A 9,524-nucleotide genomic window follows, 5' to 3' on the forward strand; every position below is an offset into this window, starting at 1 on the left:
TAATAAAATATTTGATGCATATGTGGTTAAAAAAACATTGCTCCAGGAGTCAATTTATTGTTAAATCCAACTGTACACTTAGGAAATTATCTACAGTTTTAGAGTCTATATTTGATAATCGGCATCGACTACTTTTTGTCTCCAAATAAAGACTTTCTCAAGCTGCAAACCTTATGCAGAAAGACAGCAAGTGTGGATTTCTACCAGCTGCCCCACTGTGCAGCCCGTTTGGAAAACATGAGCATGATCACATGAAAGCAGCCCTTTGTCAAACTCCTAAACTGTAGAATGTAACATCACCAGAACATCCTGTAAGACGTAGCCTACATTTAGAGATTTCATTTGACCCGCATTACAATAATATCACAGCCGTCCACCTGGGGGACTCTGCCTGCCGTTGGGAAACTGACCCACTTTAATAAAAAAAAAAAGAAATCCACTTGTCATTAGTAGCAGAGAGTGAATAAGCTTCAGCTGCCGACTGGAATGTAAAGGATGCTGCAGAACAAGTGCGATCTCAAGTTGCACAGTAATTACATCTGGGTATCAGCGTGACTAGTTGAGAATTTTGATGACTCATTTAGTGCCGATTTAAATGAGAATCAGTTATACAACTACATTACCACATGGCAGAGTGGAAGTGGAGTCAAAAGTAAGACTGAGTTTTATTTTTAGCTCCGTTTAGAAACTACCACTGAATAAGGATGCAAAATGGAGCATTGGTGGCTTTTACAGATGTGGTTAGTCTGATCTGTGCAGCAGCAGCAGCAGCATTTTATGGTCTAAGAATTTTAAGTAGTGGATCTAAAGCTCTCAGTGCTGTCAGCTCCATCACCCAGGGGATGTCTGAGGCAGAGGCTTTTATCCACGATGGCTTGGAAGCCTTTGGGAGGCTGGAGACATTGCCCTACCATTCAGAGTTCTTATTTATTCACGAAACGAACTGAAGAAACTTCAGAACTTATAGATTTTTTTCCGACAAGCCTTTTACATAAACCAGACTTGAGAGCTTACAGCTCCAGACAGGAATTCTGGTCACCGCGAGATTAAAACATTCGGAGTCTGAACATGCTCAGAATTATCATGCTTTATTAATAAAGTTACAATGACATTTGATGTAGACTGACAATATTGCACATTGCTCAGGCACAGAACAAGTCTTGTATGAACAATACACAAGCTGTACAGAGTAAAGCTCCACTCCAAAGGAAAGGGTCAAGTGAGGGGACTTCACAAAGAACAGTGAACTCACATTAAAGCTTTGGCTGAAGGTTTAAGGTTTCTTCATGAACAGCAACACAAAACATTTCAAATTAGCATGGACTTCCATTTCCCAGAGGTCTTAAATTAAAAAAGAAAAAAACAAACTAAAAGATATCACAAAACATAACCATCTACTCCGATGATCTGCTTATTAAATATAAATAAATATATAAATAAAGAATAAATACTGTTTGGTCACCACCAAGCTTCCATTTATGGTAACTGTACAATGCAAAAATACCAGTGCTGAAAACAAAGCAGCTGCAATAATCTCAAGTGTTGAACAAAAAAAACTTTTCCATGATACTCTTTGCAAAGTGCTTCTAGTTCAAAGTTAGGTGTGAGCATGCAGGTTTAAAGCGATTATGCGTCCTGTCTACGGGCGACGCGACGAAGTGAGTGCAATCCCATGATGCAACAGCCCCTTATCAGGGCCCCAATGTTGTAGACCGGAGCGTTTCCGTCCACACCGTGCCTCGAGTACAGCCAGGCCACAGTGGGCAGCACAGGGGCTGCCACTGCTACCAGATCAACCAGGAAGCTGTTGCTCCAGTAACGCTTGTCCACCAGTTCCTGTCTTGTCGATTCGAAAGGTTTCTCTTCCTGGGCGGTGAAGTCCAGCTCGTCCATGAACTGGCTGCTCTTCGTATTGTCTGAACAACCGGAATCAGTAGATTTGCTGGATTCATCCACTGTGGATGTGGGTAGCTTTGGGACTTCCAGGAGTCCGCTGGGAGGAGCTGCGTCCCCTAGTGATGACCCGTGGAGCTTCAGCAGCTGAAGTAGTAGAGTCTGCAGGTCTGCGGATATGGACGGAAAGTCGGTCTGAACTTCTTTGTCGTCTGTGTTTTGGTGGCAAGGTGCGTTTGAAGAGATGGTGACTGTGGACGAAAGTGCATTTAGCAGAGTTGCTGGAGAAGACTCGCGGGCCAACTGTCTGTCTTCTGACAGCACAGGCTGCCCAGCTTCGGTCTCCACCGGGGGCCCTTGTCTGCAACTGGAGTCCTGGCTGAAATCCGCTGCAGTAGACATGAAGACCTGCTCAAAGATGTCCTCTCTGTTGGCCATCTCATCGTTCACCAGCAGCCCACTGTCTGCCATCGCCTCTGCTCCTGGATTCCCCATCTCCAGCCCTCTGTCCTCCTCACCCATCAGCTTCTTATCACCCCCTTCAGGACCGTCGCACATGAAGTCCAAGGCACCTTCATCTTGGAGGGCAGAGCCACTCTGGGCAAGCTCCATGCTGTGCAGCAGGGACTCCAGCTTCCTGTTTTGGATGTTGATATCTATGAAGTACTTCTGTATTCCCTTGTCTTTCTCCATCAGGCTGTTCTTCATGGTTTCCACCACCTGACGCAGCTGCCTGATTTCTTTGCGGGCCTCTTTGAGGGACAGCTGAGCCTCCACTCTATGGCATTCTTCTTCAATCCAGTCTTCCCTCATCCTGCAGAGCTGGGACTTGAGTTCTTGGATCTCATTCTCTCTGGTGAATTAGAAAGCACACTGTCAGAAATGATCCACTTGGTACACCGCATCGTATACAGGGCAGAACTTCCACAAGACATCCAGAATGTTTTCCTTATGCAATAGCTCATTCCTAATTTATTTCTACCAAGTAGATGCTTGGATTGAGCTCCTAGAGGTATTATGTCACCACAGTTTCTTCTAAAGCAGTCATCTAACCAATTTTTAAACAAATGGCAAGAGACATTTCCTTTTCACCAATGTTACAAGTAGAAAAGTACAAGAATAAATTATTAATTGAAATGTTTTGCCAGATGCCAACAACAGAAAAGCAGGTTGGAACATGTAAAGTCGATTTGTTGACTTTAGAAGACACTAGCTTTGTTTTCATTACCCATATAGTTGTGCAAATTGAAACTACAAAAATAAATTTGCTTAATGGAAACATGCCAATTAAAAAAAAACAAAAAAAAAACTCATTTGATTGAAATCTGTGTGTTCGCAAAACTGCAACAAAACACTTGTTTTGCACGATGATAGTCATGTGATCAATAACCAAGTGTTGCTACCACAAAGACAATAGTAGTTTGAAGTAGTTTGAGTTTGACAGCACGGTCTGATTTTCAATGACTTCTCACAAACACAAATTTATTCAAGTGTGATTTTAATTGTGTTCCTATTTAATGGGAAGAAACATAAATGTGTCAATGCGTCCCTCCCCCCTCCCCCCCCCCCAACAAAGTTTTGTACATATTCGTAATGAAAACACAGCAACTGCTGAGGCACAATTGCTACAACAAATCACTTTTTAATTTTAAATATTGTAAATTGATCCACTTTTTCTATGCGCATGCGTGGTGGGACTCTGTTGTCTTTTTTTAAATGGGCCATGTTGGCAATTCTGCAGGAAGGCATTATTAAAAAGAGGGTGCAGTTATACAAGATAAAAATCAGATTTACCCTCAACAAGTTTTCTATGGCTTTATGCATGCAATAAATGAGTAGTCTGTATCCTTGAGCAACAAGAGAGAAAAACTTGGTGCATTTTAGCCAACACACTTTGACAGCATTAGCCATAATGCTAGTTAAGTTGCCATTTACCCAAATAAAACAAATGGAAAAACTTAACCCACATTAGCCAAACCACATGTAGCGTGAATTGGTTTGTAAAACCAACTTTGGCCAATTTGTAAGTTTCAGCAGTGGGAGCCGTACAACCTGTCATGGACTTTGTTCTCAGACTCCATCAGCTTGGTCTTCAGGTGTCTGATGGCCACTTCCTTCTGCTGCAGTGGGGTCAGGTACTGCTCAGGGTTCGGGGGCCTGACACCGTGGTTGTCTCCGCAGGAGCGATAGCGGCCCAAGCTCACTCTTCTGTCAAGCACAGAGATGACGACAGTGGTGAAACGGAACATTTACCTCTTCTGGAACAAACACCCATCCGTCTTCATCAAGACATTTTAAAGCAGCACCAAAAAAAAAAAAAAAAAAAAAAAACTGATGCTTAAAATGCAAAGTGATTCTGTGGTAAAGGTAATTAGTCTGACTCACAGAGTGCTGTCAGAGCAGATGCTCCCTGAAGCCTGGAATTACTGTTTGACACAGGATTACTGAGAGTCTTGTCTTATGAGCACAAACATCTTAATTTGTCTTTATTAAAAAAAAATAAATCTAATGTCATCTGAGTGCTTTATGACATGTACATTTATTTAAGGGAGAAAGATTCATGGATTTGTTTCTGTTCATTTTTTTGTGGATTTGGACAAAGCAGCATGAAAGCCTCGCTCTCTGGCAATATCCTAGCAACCTGGAATACTTGAGGCTTTGATGCAAATGCTCTGCTCTCCTGCCAGAAATAGAACAGCCAAGGAGAAGGCAACACTGGGGAGAAAAGGATGTCACATGACACGAAGCCATACAGGCAGAAAAATCAAAAAAGAGCTGACAAAGTGAAGGTTTTAAAGTGGCAGCAGTTCAGGATTGAGCTGCGAGTACCAGATAAGGAAGAATCCATTTGAACAAAAACCCGAGAAGGCTTCGAGACGAATAGTTTCATTTAAGCGTCAAAGATATTTTTAGGTAATCTTTTTTGTCCATGTAGTGAGCAGCCTAAAGCAGCAAGTAAAAGAAAAAAAAATAAAATAAAATTCCATATCTTCCCACTTCCTCCATTCTGGACTGGCCCGAGTCAGCAAAGTGCCTGCTTTTACATTTGCACTACAAAGTGCTCACTAATCCCAGTCAGACTATAACCAATATAATCCCAGACAGCTGCAAGACAGGAAATGACAGTCTGGTTTTAATCCCACCACCCACTCACTCACTCTCAGCCATTTTGCCTGTTTAGTTAAAACCTCAAATCCCCCAAGTCCATCTTTTTTCTCGCCCTCACAGAGAGATTTCTGATAAATGTAAGATGGAAATTTCATCAGGTCATTGTCTTAACATAAATTGCAACCAGAAGTTTTTACTTCGCATTGGCAACTTAAACATGCAAGATGATTGGTGTTAAATGAAGTACTTGTACCTGGAAGTGGGACTGGAGTTGCAGCTGCTGCTGAGAGTCGAAGATGCAGCTCTGGGGGGAGTCCTGTAGGGGGCGTAAAGTTCAGAGTCATGCTTCAAAGACGGAACCCCAGCTGGTTTGAAAACTGGGAGGGTTCTGATTTGAGGGTCACGGCTTCAGTGGAGTTTGGAGAAGGTGTCAAAAAAAAAAACGTATGAATGAGTTAAAAACTGGTAACTTCCTCTGGGCCATCAGAACGATACAAGAGGATTCAGTCAACATACCAGCGTGAAGAAACTTTCTTCCCAACCGAACTCGATGTGAGGATGTCCTTGGTCTTCAGGCTGCCTGTGCTGCTGGAGGAACTGAAATCTGCTTCGCTGCCTGCAGGGGGAGCCAGTGAGATGTTAGCTTGTTAGCAGATTTTAAAAGTTTTTGAAAACATGAGTGAAGATTCTTTATGCTACTTTCTGTGATAGAAAATTGAGGGATTTCTGAGCAAAAGTTAGAAGGCTGCTCTAATTTCCAACACTGTGGCACAATTTCCAACTTGGATTTTTGACTTCAAATTCAAACTGGAATATTTTAACTTCTGTGAGAAAAAAAAAAAAGATTTCCAATTAAGCTACTTACTTTCTTTTTTTTTAAATCAAGATTGAAATTCTCACTTGATACATCACCTGTTTGGAAAAGAACTAATGGCTATGATTCAAAACCAGGTTTAGTTCGTAAGCTGTTGGCTAACCAGGGATTTGTACATTTCTATTTGAAATACGTTTCACAAATCCATCTGTACAGCTCATAGGCAGTTCACAATAAATCACAAGAAATGATGCAACGTCCCACTTTACTGGATACGTCCAATTTGAGTCCAGTTTTATAGAATCCAGTTCAGTTCAAGTTGAATTTAAAATTAATTCCAAGATCCAGTACAAACCAATCTGATTAGATCAACGTCACATTACATGGAGCTCAATTGTAAAACAATACAGTCACTTTCAGCTGATTGGAGGCTTTTGAAAACTTCTCACCTAAAAACCTTTTATTTTGACAAGTTCAGTTTGACAAGTTTGCCTAGAAGCCAGGGTAAAGTCCAAGTCTGCTAATCAATTTATTTGTTTTGGCTTCAATGATTAATGACAGTCACCATTTTCACATGTGTCCATTACTGATGCCCGTTAGCGGTCGTGTTCCTTTCAAATATTCACTTAATTTCAGAAGTGACATTTCAAATTTGTTAGATTTTCATCCTTTCAGGGTTTCTAGACGCACTGGTGCACGTCTTCAGCAGGTGTTGCCTTTGGCAATCCGATGTCGCGACAACAAAATGGATCTGCATTTTATAATTTGTATTACAACTTCATTGCTTTGTCCGTTTCTTGGGTTAAAAAAAGCCCAGCAAACACATTAGTAAATCACATCAAATTTGAATGATACAAAACAAAAGCTTACCAAGTAATTTTCATCTAGTTTCTAGTTCAAATACCTTCATGCACTTGAAGACAAAATTAACTGACAAGTAACTTTTCACCAATATATAGGAGTTTATTTTAAATCAATAATTCTTTAATATTGATTAAAAACAGGACTTGTTCAATTGTCTCCCTTATTATACGATGTTTTCCCCATAGTGGAATAAGTACCTTTTCACAAATATTAAGGAATTATTGACTTAAAAAATTTCTATATCTTGCTGAAAAGTAACTTGTAAGTTACTTAAAGACTACCAAGACTTTTGCAATATAAAAACACTTGGTAAGACTTTGTTTTTTTCAGCGTTCTGCCAAACTAAATCCTAATTCCAAAGATCAGACTAAATGTTAGGATTCATCATCACTAAAATAATGATCTGGGATAATGGAACAATCAAAGTCCTACCTGAGAAACATCTCTTCCCATCAAACAACACCATAGTAACGTGTCTAGTGACAGCTGTGAAAACAAAAAGTAACTCAAACTTGATGACTGTGACCCTTCACCACTTGGTGAGTTAACTGAGGCTGTGTGCATGTTCCCTCAGTGAAGTAACCTCCTGCTAATCAGACTAATTGGCTGAGCGCCTAAACTTTTCCCACAACCAATCACCTGTCTTCCTGCCTCTGAGTCACAATCAGGCACTTTTTTTTCTCTCCCCCTTTTTCTCTTTTATGCTGAGATTAAAAGGGCAGGAAATTTAATTTGGGGGTGAAACTGGAGAACTGTTTCTGCTCCGTCTTAAAAATACACCCTGGTCTCTTTTTAGGAAACAGACTTTGACCCTGACAGTGTTTGTTATGTGATTGGAAATGTGACATGTGACTACCGCTGCTACTGTACTTTGGTCTGTGATGTTGTTAGACAAAAGCCTAAGGAGAAAATAAATCTAACAGAAGAAAACTGTCTAAAGAAACCAAGAGAGGAGATGTTTTGTTTTTTTTACACTTTTAAGAAAATAATAAAACATAACATTCTATTAAGGCATAATGATGTATATTGACTCAGCAGTGTTGCATCATTAGATAATATATCACTTTTGAATGACTTCTGCAAAATTTCTATCTTGTAACTACTTGTTTTCATTCTAAAGCTTTTGCTAATGTATGCATGTGACATGTTCATTTTAAACCGTAAATGAATGACATAAAGAAGTAAATAAGGGATTATGATAAATCTGGGGGAAAGCATTTTAAAATTTTATGATTTTTACTACTACTACTACTACTACTACTATTATTATTATTATTAAATAATTATTTATTTATTTATTTTTTAAAAACTACATTTTGTGACATCTTCTTCTTTACCTCGGGCTCTCAGGGCAGACCTCATCTCCCTCTTGTGCCTGGGCGCGCCGCGGGCCTCCCCGCCGCTCTCCGCCACCACCCTCACCCTCTTCGCTTTGGCTTTGCGCTCCGGCATCGTCGGCGACGCGTGGGCGCTCCGCTCTGAGCCTGACGGAGTTTTGGAGGGGGACACAGACTGACTAGTGGGGCAGCCGGTGTCATCTATTGTGGACAGGCACACAGAACATGCCAGGAACATGCGGGGAGGACCACGCAGTCAACACAAGCAGTCGGTAGCTACGTTTCCACCACTGACGTGCGCAGACGTTAGTTGATATTATGCTTATGTTGAGAGAAAAAGAAAAAAAAAAAAGACGATGTCGCAATTGCGGAGTTTTCCTTATGTAAGTAACTAAATTAAAGTCGCACGTTAATAAGCTTGCTCACGCGATAAGTCATTGAAAATCGTGGCAGTGATGGATGTAACAGTTACATGTGAAATATTCGTAACTCAGCCACTTCCTGAGACGCTAACGTCTCCAGGAAAATTAACAAAAATAAACCATCGTCCTCCTACTACTTCCTGTCGTCTTCTTCGTCGTTTTTTTGCAGCAGTAACATCCGGTTGTTAGTCACGTGATGCGAAACAAGCGTTTCCGTTGTATGGAAATGCATCTATTTCACTGAAAAAGCTCTTCATCATAGCGCAAAAACATTTTAGATAATTTTTTTCTAAATTGGCGTTTTTCCATTAGGCTTTTTTTTTCGTAATTTCAATTCACACACTTTTAATGGAAACGCAGCTAGTCAGAGAGGCTCATCACCTCTGCTCACACACAGACACTCTCCGGTGCATTGTGTTTGCTCCTTGTCTCCACAGGATTGCATTTGAGTCAACATCGAAAAAAAAATTACATTGGCCAGGTCTGTTTTAGGTTACATAATCCACTATGCAAATTTAATCAAACAGCAGAAGCAGCGTAATGCAATTTGGCACCTGACATAACTGATTACAGCATCTGAGGTTTCTATGTTTAATTCAGTATGTAAAGCCCTCCTAATATGTGTTATGCAACGACATTTTACTGTGAAAACTGCTAATCTTTGGCTGATCCTGATGGTCGTCTTACCGGAGCAAAAGCTGTTGGTGCTGATGGTCCTCTTGGAGTGATCCGAGCTGATGTCACACTCCTTCCCCTCCTCCTCGGATAGCAGGGAATCAGAAAGAGGCGAGCCTTTGTCCTTCGGCCGGAAAGGATGGAGGACCAAACGTGGGATGCGGCTGCGGGGGCTCCCTTTCTCAGGTGATTTCTTTTCCTGTTGTAAACATTTGTCAGCATAAAAAGTCAAAATAAAAGAATTTAGATTAAAGCTTTCTTTTGGAAATAGCTGGGCGTGGGTGATATCGTGATAAACTTAAAGTTTCATCGCGATATTTTGTGGTACTATCGTGATAACAATAAAAGTGATAACTATTTACTCCTTTTTCAATTAATTGTATGGCTGTGATCATCAGTGGTGGGAAGTAA

The 9,524-nt window shown here is 40.7% G+C and overlaps 1 protein-coding gene across 6 annotated transcripts in view; it reads right to left on the reverse strand.

Annotated features, from left to right (window-relative positions):
* Window positions 1-1,069: 1,069 nt before the first annotated feature.
* The window catches only part of sybu (syntabulin (syntaxin-interacting)), an 18,934-nt gene continuing 10,479 nt past the window's right edge, over window positions 1,070-9,524 (reverse strand). For 2 of the 6 annotated variants that reach the window (XM_015046670.1, XM_015046669.1), the window contains 6 exons: window positions 9,126-9,312; window positions 8,017-8,217; window positions 5,518-5,617; window positions 5,255-5,407; window positions 3,946-4,101; window positions 1,070-2,746 (listed from right to left, as the gene is read on the reverse strand). In XM_015046670.1, coding sequence (XP_014902156.1) covers window positions 1,627-2,746; window positions 3,946-4,101; window positions 5,255-5,407; window positions 5,518-5,617; window positions 8,017-8,217; window positions 9,126-9,312 — 1,917 coding nt within the window. In that variant the 3' untranslated portion in view covers window positions 1,070-1,626. Of the gene's footprint in view, window positions 2,747-3,945; window positions 4,102-5,254; window positions 5,408-5,517; window positions 5,618-7,111; window positions 7,450-8,016; window positions 8,218-9,125; window positions 9,313-9,524 lie in introns of those variants that run through there. The other 4 variants (XM_015046672.1, XM_015046671.1, XM_015046673.1 and 1 more) reach the window with 4 other exon arrangements.

This window comes from Poecilia latipinna, unplaced genomic scaffold, assembly GCF_001443285.1.
Source record: "Poecilia latipinna isolate Pla-1442-1.1 unplaced genomic scaffold, P_latipinna-1.0 Scaffold787, whole genome shotgun sequence".
In the NCBI taxonomy this organism is placed as follows: domain Eukaryota; kingdom Metazoa; phylum Chordata; class Actinopteri; order Cyprinodontiformes; family Poeciliidae; genus Poecilia; species Poecilia latipinna.